General features: G+C 37.5%; 1 protein-coding gene across 6 annotated transcripts in view; it reads left to right on the top strand.

Moving 5' to 3' along the window:
* Nucleotides 1-15492, top strand: part of Arhgap24 (Rho GTPase activating protein 24) — a 460279-nt gene that overhangs the window by 440782 nt on the left and 4005 nt on the right. For all 6 annotated transcript variants that reach the window (XM_090343274.1, XM_090343273.1, XM_090343272.1 and 3 more), the window contains one exon: nt 9016-10090. In XM_090343274.1, the coding sequence (XP_090199400.1) occupies nt 9016-10090 (1075 nt within the window). The remainder of the gene's footprint in view (nt 1-9015; nt 10091-15492) is intronic.

The following is a 15492-nucleotide window of genomic DNA, read 5'->3' as shown; positions in this document are numbered from 1 at the left end:
TGTGAGAGGCTTATGAAAGAGGTGATATTGATCAAGACAAAGTCCCTTTGTACCACTACTTAAAGATAATTCAAAAAATGAACTTAAAAATAAATAAATAAGAAAGACTAAGGTAGAAAGAAACTTACAGTCTAGTTGGAGTCTTTAATATATACACATTTAATTATAATATAGCATTAAAAGTGTTATAGCTGGGTGTGGTGGTTCACACCTGTAATCCTAGCTACTCAGGAAGCTGAGATCTGAGGATCCGTGTTCAAAGGCAGCCTGGGCACTAAAAAGTCCATGAGATCCTTATATCCAATTAACCTCTAGAAAACTAGAAGTGAGACTGTGGCTCAAATGGTAAAATAGTAAGTAGCCTTGAGCTGAAGAGCTTAGGGACAGTGCCCAGAGTTCAAGCCCCATGACTGACCAAAAAAAAAAGTGTTATATACATGATGTGTCAAAGTCTATGACAACAAAAAGACGGGTGTGAAGGTTTATTTGTTTATTTTTTCCCTAGAAGTCATAGAAACCTTTGTGGTTGAAAGTACATTGAAAGAACCAGTCTGTCAGGGCACAGATAAGCAGAAGCATATGCTAGTGTATTAGGGACACGTAACGAATTCTGTAGACTGCTTTTCTTACAAATAGCAGAAAGTTATTTCTCAAACTTTGCCAGGCTGGAAGAACCAGTCTGAAGACACTTTGGGTATCTTCTGAGAATCCAGTTTTTTGTTTAAATGGCAACTGTCTTCTCCTTGTATGCTCATATGATAAGAGTAATGGGGTTCACAGAAGCATCCTTCAGAAGGGCTCAGATTTCATAGTGAACATTCCATCCTCATGACGTAACCTTCTCCCTGCTTCTAACTAGCACTGTATTCAGGATTATGCTCATTCAGCATATGAATTTGAGGGAAGCATAAACATTTAACAATAAGATTAACCACAGTGTGTGGAAGACATTTGGCCAATGGTATCAGAGCATATGAAGAAGATAAGTGGAAAAATATCAGAAAGACCTCACATTATTCTTAAAGTCCTACTAACCATTCTACATGTAAGAATATTTGATCAATACTACCTAGAAAGTGTTATAATAGTTTTTCTGATAGAAATATAACACTGGAAAATCTGGCAAAGCTTGGGAAACCAAGTAAGAATCAGATTGACAGTAGACATTAGTTAACTTGCTTTAAGTTCCAAGATTAGATTTGTATTTATATGCACACTGACTAATAATTTAGTCCTATTTGATGTATAAGGCTTTATAATCAAAGTAAACTATTCTGAGAGCTAAAATAACTTGCCACACAATGCTAATATGCCACACCACATTAGTTTAAGAGTAAGATTAGTATGTGTGAAGCGTTTAATGACAACATGTTTTCATTGTAATTTCAACAAGCTTAAGTAAAAACTTCACACGAGGGTAAATAAAACTTAAGTATTTATGAATTCATAGTATTTTTTCTTATTTTGGTAGATTTCTTTTTTTTTTTTGCCAGTCTTGGGCTTGAGCTCAGGGCCTGAGCACTGTCCTTGGACTTTCTCAGGGCTAGAGCTCTACCACTTGAGCCTTAGCACCACTTCCAGCTTTTTTCTATCACTTTAACCACTAGGCCAAACTCCCGGCCCCTCATTTTGGTAGATTTCTAAAATGAATCATTTCCTCATTCTTGGCTTCTCTGCTGTTTATAGTCAACTTCTGTGAATTCTATTGCAAAACATGGAAATTTTGATTTAATGATTATTTAAATGTCTTACTTATTAAATTTGCTCTTTAGAAAGTCCTAAATATTTAGGAAAGGTTTGATAATTTCAATTTCATTATGTTGAAACTTTTTTCAAGATATTCTTATAAGCAAAAGAATGGGTCACAGATATGGGGAATGCATTTGTAAGGCACATGTTTTATTAAAGAACTTCGTTCAAGTATATATAACATAATATCATAATACCAATGTGTATATTACATAAAGTCATCAGACTAATGAATAAATGGATAAAGTTTTTGTAATAGACACGTCATTCGAGGCATGATTGAAAATAACACATGGAATATTGCTACAAATTTATAATTGAAGCATCAAGTTTACCTGGTAGAAAAAGAAAATGTTGAAGACCTTTAAAAATCTAAACAAATTGGGGCTGGGAGTTTGGCCTAGTGGTAGAGCGCTTGCCTAGCATGCACAAAGACCCAGGTTCGATTCCTTGGTACCACATACATAGAAAAAAGCTGGAATTGGTTCTGAGGCTCAAGTGGTAGAGCTCTAGCTTTGAGAAAGTTCAAAGGCAGTGCTCAGGCCCTGAGCTCAAGCCCAGGACTGACAAAAAAAAAGAGCTAAACAATTCTTATGAAATATATGATAATTTCCATCAGAACAATATTTACGAAGAGAAGAAAGGAACATATGTTTAATAACGATTTATAATCAAATGTTCATACCAGAATGGAGACAGTCCCTCACACCCATAGTTACACAGGAAGTAGAGATTGAGAAGACTGAGGTTCAAGGCCAGCCCGGGGAAGTTTGTTAAGCTTCATTTCAATCAATCAAAAGCTATGCAATAGTGGACATGTGTTATCCCAGCGACTGAGGTAACATAAATAGGAGGACTATGGTTCAGGAAAAAAGTGAGATTGTAGTCAAATAATAGTAAAAATAAAACAGTCTAGAGGGGGCCAGGAGTTTGGCCTAGTGGTAGAGGGCTTGCCTAGCATGCAGGAAGACCGGGATTTGATTCCTTGGTACCACATACATAGAAAAAAAACTGGGAAGTGGTTCCCTGGCTCTAGTAGTAGAGCACTAGCTTTGAGAAAGCCCAAGGATAGTTAGTGTTCAGGCTCTGTGAGTTCAAGCCCCATGACTGGCAAAAAAAAAAAAAATTTTAAATGACAGTCTAGAGACATGCTTTAAGTGTCATATAAATAAAAATCTTTAGCACATCTGTACAGTGAAACACTGTGTAAAATAATGAAACAAAAAGCAATTAAAAAGATGAATTAGTGATAGATATAACAATATGGATGGGGCGGGAGAGGAAAATGGAGACAAAAACATGAGGAGTATAATGTGTGTGAAATAGTGCTCCTTCTATCTGGTAAATATAACTGTAACCCATCTATTAATTACAATAAAAACATATGAAAAAACAATCTGGATAAACACCCAGTGTTATGATAAGTGAAAAATGCCTAGGCACAAAAGACCACACCTCACCACATAACCATTTTTATGTTAATTTCTAGAAAAGGCAAATTATAGTTAAAGAAATCACATTAGTTGATTTCATGAGGAAGAAGTTAACTACAAAGCAACCCTGGCTTCCTTACTGGGTAGCTTTCCAGAGTAGATATACTTGCAAAAACTCATTAGAGATATTGTCCATTTATTATTAGATATAATTCATATAATATTGCCACTATATAATAGCATATAGTTATCTTTTAAAGCAAACAAAACTCTTAGCCAATGCTCATAAAGAACAGTGCCTATGATATTTTAATTCAACCTGTATAACAGGACATGAGCCAAGAGGGGATTTCTGGATTATGTAGCCTACCAGGGTGCCAGAATCTGCTTAGCCTCTACATAATGGGCTTGTCATTACAGCCCTACTGACCTCATTATTTGAGTTTAATGGTCCCCATTAGCAGTCTAAGAGAGAAAATGACAGAGAGAAAAGAGGAAACGGGGTTAGTGCACATTGTGGTACACACACATCATTATTCATACCCACCTAGTCTGTCCTTAATGACCATAAAATCCCACTGCTGCCATTTGTCACCCCAGAGACTAGATGGAGGTGAAGTTTCCCAACAGACAAGAGAGTTCTAACTCTGTTGGCCTTGACACTCACTCCATAATTGTGGCAGATATACTTAGGCTGTTCACAAACTCATCAAGAAGACTTTGGAAATGTCTTTGTTCAATTACTTAACTGCTTTACAGAGTTAATAGCTGTGAAGGAAAGCAGTAAATGTTGATTTTCCAGGATGGATGGGAAGAAGGCTCATTTTTCCTAAATACTGGACAGACTCATATTTAATGGAAGCTTCAGATCCCTGGAAGTGTCTGTTAAATGAACAAAGACTGCCTTTCATTGAGAACAGTGTAGATGACCATTTTAACAGCTCTAAAATTTTTCTATCGGATTCACTCTATAGAAAATACTACAAAAAATTCAGATATTACCGATGGGAAAGATGGGTCTATAATGCAATTAATTTCATTCAGTTTTTTTTTCCTCTCTACGTATGACAGTTGGTGATTTTTATTTAGGTCCTATTTAGAATGGCCTTGAGCCCACTTATTGGTGGTATAGATGAAAATGCTAAAAGCTAGAAAACAGAAGGAAAATGCATCATTTGTAATAAAAATGCTGAGTATTAAACTTTACCTTGATTACTTATCCATTTATGACCATGAGCAAACAGTTTAACCTTTCTGAACTTCAATTTTCTCATCTAAAAGTGTTATACCCTACCTCAGAAACATTTAAGAAACTTAATTTGGAACTATACATATGAAATACTCCTGTCTACCACAGCATCTTTCAACCAAGGCATAGGAATTACCTGGAGATTTTGTGAAATTGCAAATTCTGACCTGAAGGTCTGAAGGCAGGGGCTGAAATTTTGATGCCCTCGGGTGGTGCCAGTGTTTCTAGATTATTATGGATATTACCAATATTGAGGCTGGGCAGAAACACAGAATCTCATGTCCTATTTATTGGGGACTGAATTGAAATTTGCCTTGTAACAAACTCTCAGGTAATTCATATGATCATTTAAATTTGAACAGCATTGGTCTATGAGCAGCTTTGGCACACTGAGATACTCAACACAGCAAGCTCATGTAAGAGATAGATGAGTTCCGTATTTTTCCTACTCACTATTTGAACTCTCACACAGAAGTATTGCTTTACCCCAGGTCAGGCTACAGGTGTGACGGCCCCAGCAGCTGGGCACTTGCACTGTCAGGAATGCCTTTTGTTATGTTCTTCACCAAACCTCATATTTCAAGTGTGTTATATAGAAACCATATTCACTAACTAACATTTAAGCCATTTTCCTGTGTCTGTGTATCAGAGAGTGCACTTAAGAGTTCTAATCAACATTATATGAATACACTTACACCAAACTAATTTACTTCAAGGTAAATCAACATGGGATGTGTGCAGTTTGCCACTCTGCTTTATTGTGAATGTGTGATTAAAATCAATGCTAAGAGGCTGGACTATGGTGACTCACACCTGTAATCCTAGCTACTCAGGAGGCTGAGATCTGAGGATCGAGGTTCAAAGCCAGCCCAGGCAATAAAGATGGTGAGACTCTTATCTCCAGTTAATCATTAGAAAACAGGAAGTGGAGCTCTGGCTCAAAGGGTATGGCCCCGTAGCCTTGAGCTAAAGAGCTCAGGTACAGCGCCCAGGCCCAAAGTTCAAGCCCCATGACCTACAAAAAAAAAATCAATGCCAAGAGCTTTAGAGGGTTCAGGACCCCAACATAGGAAACTAGTCTAGAAGCTGAATTGTCCTACCTAGCCTTAGGAGGTGGAGCCCAGGTGCTACAAGAAAGAGGAACCTGTGTAGATTTGTAATTTCAGCTGATGTACCATAGAACCCAAAGAAACAACTGATTTTTTAAATTATTGTTCTTAATAAAGCATTGATTTTTGGAAGTGGTGCTGTGGCTCAGGTGGAGGGTGGTAGCCTTAAGCTGAAGAGCTCAGGGACGACACACAGGCCCAGAGTTCAAGCCCCATGACCAACAAAAAAAAGAAAATCAACTTTTCCTAAATTATATTTGTTGTACCTAATTAAGACAGCCCTTTAAATTTTTTTATTTTATTGTCAGGATGATGTATAGAGGGTTACAGTTACATTCATAAAGTAATGAGTACATTACTTCTTGAACACTGTTACCCCTTCCCATGTTTGTCTCCTGCTTTCCCTTCCTCTATCCCCTCCCAAGTTGTAAAGTTCATTTCCAACTTATTGTCCTGTTACACTGGTTCATCTTTTATTCCATCACTTTGTTTGTCCCCTCCCCTTCCCTGATTCAAATTAACAAATAAATGTATATACCAGGTACCAAAATCAGATGCCACAACAGGGGATAAACCATAAGACGGAAAAAATAACAACAACAGAAAAAAACAAGGGTAAAGAAATAAGTTTACATTGTACATTGAAAATAGCAAACACAAAGACAAACCTCTTGTTTCCCTATCTTGGAGTTCATTTTACTTAGGCTCTTCCTATATGGCCATATACACATAGCTTTTGAGCTATTACATTTCTCTGCTAGGAAAATCCTAGATGCATACTAGTTATTACAAATGAGGGGAACCAAGGAGCCTATGCTCCTTTGGGTCTGACTTACTTCACTTAATATTATTATATAGTGAGAAGTATAAAGATCAACTTGAATCATGGTATTATCTTCTGTTTAAGAAAATTCTTGTTTTCTTTCTTAAAGGACTTTTCTTTCATTACAAAATTTTCTGAAACTTTCATAGTGCTTACAGAACAGTCTTGGCAGTGAAAATTCTTTGGGTATGGGTGTGTGTGTGTGTGTGTGTGTGTGTGTGTGTGTATCTGATAATTGCCTTCATTTCTCTTTCTACTTGAAATTTTGAAAATTCCTTTGCATTGCTTTCTAGTCTCAATGATTTCCAATGATGCCATCAGAAGTATGGAAGTATCAGCTGCTCATGTTAATGAGGGTCTCTTATATAGGAGTTATTTTCTCCTGATTCTGTCAAGAGATTCTTTCCTCCTAATACAATTTAACTATTATTTCTAAGATATAGTCTTCAGGTTTACTGTGTCTGAAATTCATTGAATTTTTTGCTTGCATATGTATGCACATGTTTTGGTTTTTTGTTTATTTTTAATCAAATTAAGAAAATTTCAGTTATTGTTTCTTGCTCTTTCTCTTCTCCTTGGGGGCACGATTAAATATATATATAGAGAGAGAGTTTTATACCTGTGTTTTTACATCTGTGTTTCACAGGTTTCTGAGGTACAATTCATTTTTCTCCTCCTCCTCCTCCTCCTCCTCCTTCCCTCCTCCTTCTTCATCTTCTTCTTCTGTTTCCAGATTGGCGAATATTAACTGGCATTTCTAAGGTATCCTGATTCTTGCTTCTTGATGTCTTCTATTAACTATTTTTTTTCATATCAGTTATTGTGATTTCAGCTCTATACCATATATTTAGTTATTATTTATGCTTTCTATTTTTACATTTTAGATTTCCTATTTGGAAAAATATTATTCTCACTTTCTTTTATTCTCCCTAGGTTTTGTTTTCTTTAGTCACCTATGCACATTAAATAGCTTATTACAATTCTTTATCCATCGAATACCATGTCTGGAGTTCCTTAGGGCTAGTTCTTTTTTCCAATGTCCTGTGTGAGTCATGCTTTATCCTTTGCATGTCTCCTAATTTTTTGTTGAAAATTGAGCTTTTTAATAATATGTGGAATCACTGGATATCAATTTTTGCTATCATTGGTATTATTACAAATGAGGTAAACTATTATTTCTATGTGTTGCTGTTTAATTGCTTAATGTCTAATTCTGTGAAGTCTACATTTTAGTTATGTATGGCCATTGACATCTTTGCTTAGTTTGCTTACTTGGAAGCTGATGATGGAATGGAAATTTTGTTAAATTCCTAGGATGAATAAGTTTCTCTCAATCTACCACAGGGTTCTATGTGCATGATGAGGCAAGTTAAGATTTAGCTAGTCAGTTTGTAACTTATTATCAACATTTAAAGTCAGCCTGAGTTGAAAATCTCTTTCAATTTTCAAGCTTTTTTAAATTTTCAATTTCAAAACTTTTCAAATTTTTTCCTGAGTATCCTTATCATCCAAGTGTGCATGAGGCTTGTAGACATCCTTTAATCCCCTATGGAAAGACCATTCACAAGATTTTCTTTTTAAGCTTTTTGTTCATTTGTTTGTCTCAACCATGATCCCTTGGTCAAGTAGCTGAGATATTCAAGAAAACGTCCTTTGCTGTTTTTCCCAATGACCCCAGAAAACTTTTTGTTCCCTCATGGTAAATTCCTAATCAGACCGAATAAAGATTAGCCGATAAGTGAAGATTTGCAAGGAACCACCGGAGAGGTGAAATAATGGAGGCTTTGAAAGTCTCCATTCCCACTCTACCTATTGCAGTGCCTGTCATACAGCCAGTTCCACTGTGTCTGTAGGATGTTATCATTCAAGCCATAAAGATGGAGGGAAATGAATGTATCCAGCAATTTTGAATACCACCAAGTGTATGTTTCTTAGTATGAATCAGCCTACTTTCTTGGGTAAATATTCCCCAGATTGCATCAATTGTTTCATTTCATTTCCAGAACTCTAAAAGTTTTTTTTTTCTGATTTGATTCTGAAGGTTTTGATTCTAGATTTTTGGAGATCCATGTTTGATACTATTTCAGTTCATGGCACTTAAAATGTTCCAAGGCTTTAGAATGACTTTAACTAGAAAGACATGCCACATATCCACAGTGACTACATAAGGTCTTGTTTGAAGATATAGCTGTAGTACAGTGATGCCTTGAGACAATTGTTGCATGAGATCAAGAAAGTTTTCCCATAATCAAATGTTAAACTTGCAAGAAAAAAATGGTATTATGATTAAAAACCCAATCTTTAAAACTTGATTTGTCTGAGTTTAAGCCCCAAATCCAGTCCTTAATAACTTGAATGCCTTAGCCAAGTTACATAGCCTGTAAAATATGGTGATAATAGCAGCATATATTCATGTATTCCTTTTAAAAATCCAACTAAGACTACACAACTACAACTCTTGGAAGAATTTATGAATAGAGTCAATGCTCAAGAAAATTAAGCTATTACTATTAGAATTAATAAGAATATAGTTTGGCACTCTTCATAGTAGTGGTGAATTTCTCCAAAATATATTCCCTACGAGTGGCATTCAAAAACAGAAACAATCAAAGCCATCTCACTCATACTACTTTATTTTCTTTGTCATTCCAGGTACTGTGGTGGTCCAACAACTGATGTCGATGATGATTAGTAAACATGACCATCTCTTCCCCAAGGATACAGAGATTCAAGGCAAGCCCCAGGATGGAATAAGTAACAACAATGAAAGTCAAAAGAAGGCCACCATGAGTCAGATGCAGAACAAGGAGAACAATAACAATAAGGAGAGTCCAGGCAGACAGTGCTCTTGGGACAAGTCTGAGTCCCCCCAGCGCAGCAGCCTGGACGACGGATCCCCCACAGCTTTGTCAGGCAGCAAAACCAACAGCCCAAGGAATAGTGTCCACAAGCTAGATGTTTCCAGGAGCCCCCCTCTTATGGTGAAAAAGAACCCAGCCTTCAATAAGGGCAGCGGAATCGTCACCAATGGCTCGTTCAGCAGCAGTAACGCAGAAGGTCTCGAGAAAGCACAGACCACCCCAAATGGGAGCTTACAAGCCAGAAGAACCTCTTCGCTGAAAGGATCTGGAACCAAAATGGGCACCCACAGTGTGCAGAATGGAACGGTGCGCATGGGTATTTTGAACGCTGACGCCCTCGGAAACCCTGTGAATGGCCGTACCATGAGCTGGCTGCCCAATGGCTATGTCACCTTGCGGGAAAATAAGCAGAAGGAGCAAGGTGGGGAGTCGAGCCAGCCCCATCGGCTCTCCACCTACGACAACGTTCACCAGCAATTCTCCATGATGAATCTGGAGGACAAACAGAGTGTGGACAGTGCTACCTGGTCCACGTCCTCCTGTGAAATCTCCCTCCCTGAGAACTCCAACTCCTGTCGCTCCTCCACCACCACCTGCCCAGAGCAAGACTTTTACGGTGGGAATTTTGAAGATCCTGTGCTGGATGGGCCTGTCCTGGATGACCTTTCTCACCCCGGGGACTATGAAAACAAAAGCGACCATAGGAGTGTGGGAGGTCGAAGCAGTCGTGCCACCAGTAGCAGTGACAACAGTGAGACCTTTGTGGCTAACAACACCAGCAATCATAGCGCGTTGCACAGTTTAGTTTCCAGCCTGAAACAGGAAATGACCAAACAGAAGATAGAGTACGAGTCCAGGATAAAGAGGTGAGGAAAATCTTGGGCTCTGATCTTCCAGAGAACAGGCAGCAGCCTCCTCAAGTAGGACAGAATCCCACGGAGGGATTAAACATGCCTAGTTCAAGGTCAGAGAGAGCTGAGGGACCTCAAGGATTCAGTTTACTATTTGTGAGCCTTTGGGCTTTAAAGCTAGCATAATATCTGCGAGCCTTGGTTCTTCCTAAGGGGAAGGAATTTAATTTAATACAAGTTGCACTTAGCTTAAAAGTATATAAAATGTCATTGGACCTTGTCCTTGTCACAGGATAGGTGCTCAAAAATCTTATTACCAGCTGGGCTCTGGTGGCTCACACCTACAATCCTTGCTATCCTGGAGGCTGAGATCTGAGGATCCTGATTTTAAGCCTGCCTAGACAGAAAAGTCCATGAGACTATCTCCAGTTAATCAAAAATCCAGAAGTGGAGCTGTAGCTTCAGTAATAGAGGATTAACTTGAGAGAAAAAGCTAAACAAGAATGAAAGACCCTGAGTTCAAGCCCCAGTACTGGCACACACGCATGTGTGCATGCATATGTATGTACACACACACACACACACACACACTATCATCAATTACTATTTAATATGTGGGTTTTCGTTAAAGAGCTGAAAGGAGAGGAGGTGTGAGGAGATAATTAGAAAATAAGGAGTCTGCTAATTTTCAACAGCAAAGACAAAGGGTAAAAAAATAAATAAGGTTAAAAGAAGTGAACACATTTCATTTTAAATTATTGTCCTTTCAGTCACTAAGTTTTGACAGAATGTCTTCTCTTGGGCTGTTTCAGGCCCAAAGGACTCATAGAGGGGACAGGTTTAAGGTGACACTGGGCCATATGGGGTCATTTTTTAATAATTGTTTTTGGATTTCTTTTTTTCCCAGTTTACTTCAATGCTATTCTAGAGGTGTTATCTTTTCATACTACAGGTATTAAGTACATTTCCTTTCACATAGTGTTTCTTCCACCCATGAGTTGTCTTTCTCAATTTCTTCTACCCATGAGTTGTTTATTTTCATCAATGACGGTGCAGCCAGGATGCTCCACTGCTATACTTTCTCTGGTTTTCTTTGAGTTTGGTGTCCTCCCCAAACCCTCCCACAGATGAGCATATAAATACCCTATGTATAAAGTGAAGAATATAGTCATCAAAAACAAACAAACAAATGAAATCCAAAAGACCTTTGTGTCCATATCTTCAGAGCTCATTTCAGAACATATATTTTGTATACATATGAAGAGGTGCTTGGGTATTGCACCTTAATTCTCTCCTAGAATTATCCTCTTTGGCTCTTACTGTACATGAGTATCTAGAATTCTGTGTGATTTGTCATATCCTAGTGCATTTTAAGTTTACCATCCACATATCAGGAAGAATATGCACTGTTTTGTCTCTCTGATCATGGTTCATCTCACTTAACATGACTTGTTCTAGTTCCATCAATTTCCCTGCAGATGACATTATTTTATTCTTTCTAATGGATGTGTAAAATTCTGTTGCATTTGGGGGATCTCTTCATCTATTGTGGGGCATCTGGGTTGTTTTCATCACTTGGCTATTGTGAACAGTGCAGTGATGAACACGTCCTCACTCCTGATGCTCGAGGTAGATGCCCAGGAGTGGTATGGCTGGGTCTTAGGGAAGATCTGTTTAGTTTTTTGAGGAACCTCCAGACTGCCTTCCAGAGTGGTTGTACTAGTTTACATTCCCACCAGCGATGCAATAAGGTTCCTTACCACCCCTCCCACATATCCCTGCCAGCATTTGTTATTATTTTGAGCTGTTGGCCAGACTAATTGGGGTGAGATGGCATCTCAGGGTTGTTTTGATCTCCATTTCCATTATGACCAAGCATGGTGAGCATTTCCTCATGTGTTTCTTTCCTATTTTCTCTTCTTCTGAGAAGTTTCTCCTTAATTTCCTTGCCTATTTAATAATTAGTATATTAAGTTTGGGAGAGGGGGTTAGTTTCTTGAGCTCCTTATATACATTGGGTGTTAGGCCTTTGTTGGATGGATTTCTGGTAAAAAAAAATCTTTTCCCAACTGATTGGCTCTTTCTAGTTTAGTAATTATGTCCTTAGCTGTATAGAAACTGGAAATTTTTAATGTAGTGCTGTTGTGCTTCTGGGACTCTATTCAGGAAGTTCCTGCCTATATCTGTAAATTATGTTTCTCCTACTCTCTCTTGCAATAGTTTAGATCTGACACTGAGATCTGTGATCTACTTCGAATTGATGTTGTTATATGGTGATAAGCAGGGATCCATTATAGTTTTCCGCATATGGCTGAACAGTTTTTCCAACACCAGTTGTGGAAGAGGCTATGATTTTTTCACTGTATGTTTTGGCTCCTTTGTCTAATATTAGATGATAATATATATGCATTTTTATCTGGGTCTTTCAATCTGTTCCTGATCTTCAGGTTTATTTTTATACCAACATCAAGCTGCCTTGTTGTTGTGGCTCTGTATTATTATTTGAAGTCTGTAGTGTGATAACAGCTTCAATGGTTTCTTGTTTTTGTTTTTGTTTGCCTAGAATTGCTTTGACTGTTTAGGTCTTTGGTTGCTTCATATGAATTTTTAGATTATTTTCTGAATCCCAGTAAAGAAAGTCATTGGGATTTTAATGGAGACTACATATTGAATTTATATATCTTTTTTGCAATATGACTATTTTCACAATATTAATTCTACCTATTCATGAACATGGATGGTCTTTCCATTTCCTGGTGTCCCAGATTTTTATATGTTTCACTATAAGGATCTTTTACATCTGTGATTAGGTTAATTCCTAGATTCTTTAAGGCTTTTTCAAACAGTGTTGCTTTCACGATTTCCCTTTTTGCTTGCACATGGCTGGCATACAGAAAGTCTACTGATTTTTGTGGGTTAATTTTTTATCCCGATATGTTGCCAGTGGTAAATTAGCTCTTAGAGCTAAGAGATTTTTGTGTGTCCTTTAGGTATAAGATCATGGCATTTACAAATACAGAAAGTTTAATTTCTTTCCTTAACCAAATCCCTTTGATGTCCTTTACTTGCCTATTGCTCTGGCTAAGAATTCCAGAAGTATCTTGAAGAAGATTGGAGAAAGTGAGCATTCTTTCCTTGTTCCTGATTTTAAAGGAAATGTTTTTGTTTTCCACATTTAATATCATGTTGGCTGTTGATCTATCATATATAGCTTTTATTATTTTAAGAAATGTTCCTTCTATTCCTAGTTTCCCCAAAGCTTTTAATGCGTTATTTTGTTGAAGGCATTTTCTACAACTATTGGCATGATCATTCTTGACTCTATTGACATGGTTAATTACATCTGTTGATTTGCTTATATTAAATCACCCTTGCATCTGTGGGATGAAGCCTACTTGGGCATAACGTATTTCTTATTTCTGAATTATGTTGGCTAATATTTTATTGAGAAGCTTTTATCTATGGTCATCAGAGAAATTGGTCTATAATTTTTTGCTAGACCCTTACTTGCTTTTGAAATGAGTGTCATTTTAGCTTCATAGAACTAGTTTGAAATTGCTCCCTCTGCTTCTAAGTCATGGAAAAACTTGAGTACTGATATTAGCTCATCTTTAAAATTCTTACAGAATTAGGAGGTGAATCCATCTGGGCCTGAATTTTTCCTTGTTGGAAGACTTCTGATTACCTCCTCTATCTTGTTGCAAGTTATTGGCTTGTTTAGCTGTGTAATATCTTCTTGGTTCAGTTTGGCAGTTTGTATGTTTCTGAAAATTCATCCATTTCTGCTAGGTTTCCCTTTTATAGTGAGTATAGGTTTTAAAAGCAGTCCTTTAAAATCATTTGGATTACTTAGAAGTTTGTTGCAATGTTTCCTGTTGCATCTCTGAACTTATTGATTTGAATTTCCTCTCTTCTTTTTTGTTAATCTTACAAGTGGTCTGTAAATTTATTTATTTATTTACTTACTTATTTATTTATCGGCTGTTTTTCCTTTTTAATTTATTTTTATTTTTTATTGTCAGAGTAATGTACAGAGGGGTTACAGTTACATTCTCTAGGTAGTAGGTGCATTACTTCTCACACATTGATACCCCTTCTTATGTTTCTGTCCCTATTTCCCTCCCCCACTCCCTTCCAATCATCTTGTTTTCCCCCCTTCCCTTTCCTATTTCAGATAAATGTATGTACAATATACCAGGTATCAAAGTCAAGTAACAATATAAGATTAACCAAAGGGCAAAAAAAGAGAAGAGAAATAACGTAGTACATTAAGAACACCAATCACAGCACCATTTCTGGCTTTTTTTTTTCCTATGTAGGTACGGAGGAATCAAACCCGGGTCTTCATGAAAGCTAGGCAAGCATTCTACCAGTAGGCTAAACTCCTGGCACTTATCCTATAATTTTTAGTTTGGTTAAAAATAACTCAGCTTAAAAACAAACAGAAACTCAGCTTTTTGATTTTATGCATAGGCTTTATTTGTTTCTAGTTCATTAATTTCTGCCCTAAACTTTGCTATTTCTCTCTGGCTAGTAGTTTTAGACTTGATTTCTTTCTATTTTTTTTTTAATTTTGATGCCCTTTATTCTTTTTTTTAAGAACTTATTAACATTGATTTTTACATCATGTTTCAAATGATGTATTTAACAAACAAGTATTTAAGAAGGGAATCTCTATATACAATCATTGGAACTTAGATTTTAGAACATAATTAAATTTAGGCTGAGGGTTTGTATTTCATATATACATATTAATCTATGCAATAAAACGTTAAGTCGAGTCATAAGTTTTTATGTCTAAGTAGTTGTGTTTATAGTTCTAGTACCATAGCATTGGGTATGCAACTATTGAGTCCTCGCTCTTGTACTGTTTGGATCTAATAGTGACATATTAAGGATACCATGCGCCTTTTGTTCCTTTGGTCTTGACTTGTCACACTTAACATGATTTGCTCTAGATTCATCCACTTCCCTGAAAATGCCATTATTTTATCTTGTCTGTTGGCTGTGTAGAATTCCATTGTGTGTGTGTGTGTGTGTGTGTGTGTGTGTGTGTGTGTGTGTGTATCTCACATTTCTGGTTCTCCCAGTACAAGCTTGGCCCCTGCTGGTCTGCCCTTCAGATTCCTGCTATGTTTCAGCTGCTTTGGCTGAGAGTCTTTATGTGACTCTGTGGGGGATCCCTTGGTGTTGTCTTACTGGAGACTCCCAGCAGGAGGGCTTCCCCAGCTTAGGTTTGGTTCAGTCAGACACTGCCTCTGCCTCGCAGACTCACACACACCCCCAAATGCTGTCGGAAGGCAGGGTCTCAATGCCCCTCAGTCTCCAGTTTCAGTGGCCTGGGAGAGGAGGCTGTTGGGCAGGTAGGAGCAGGGACATCTCTGCCCCCTTTGGTGGGGTGCTGGGTCTTAGCGCCT

This window comes from Megascapheus bottae, chromosome 13 (genome assembly GCF_031878675.1).
Source record: "Megascapheus bottae isolate mThoBot1 chromosome 13, mThoBot2.hap1, whole genome shotgun sequence".
Classification (NCBI taxonomy): domain Eukaryota; kingdom Metazoa; phylum Chordata; class Mammalia; order Rodentia; family Geomyidae; genus Megascapheus; species Megascapheus bottae.
Note: the sequence above shows the minus strand (reverse complement) of the source record. Positions and strands in the feature narration are given on the sequence as shown.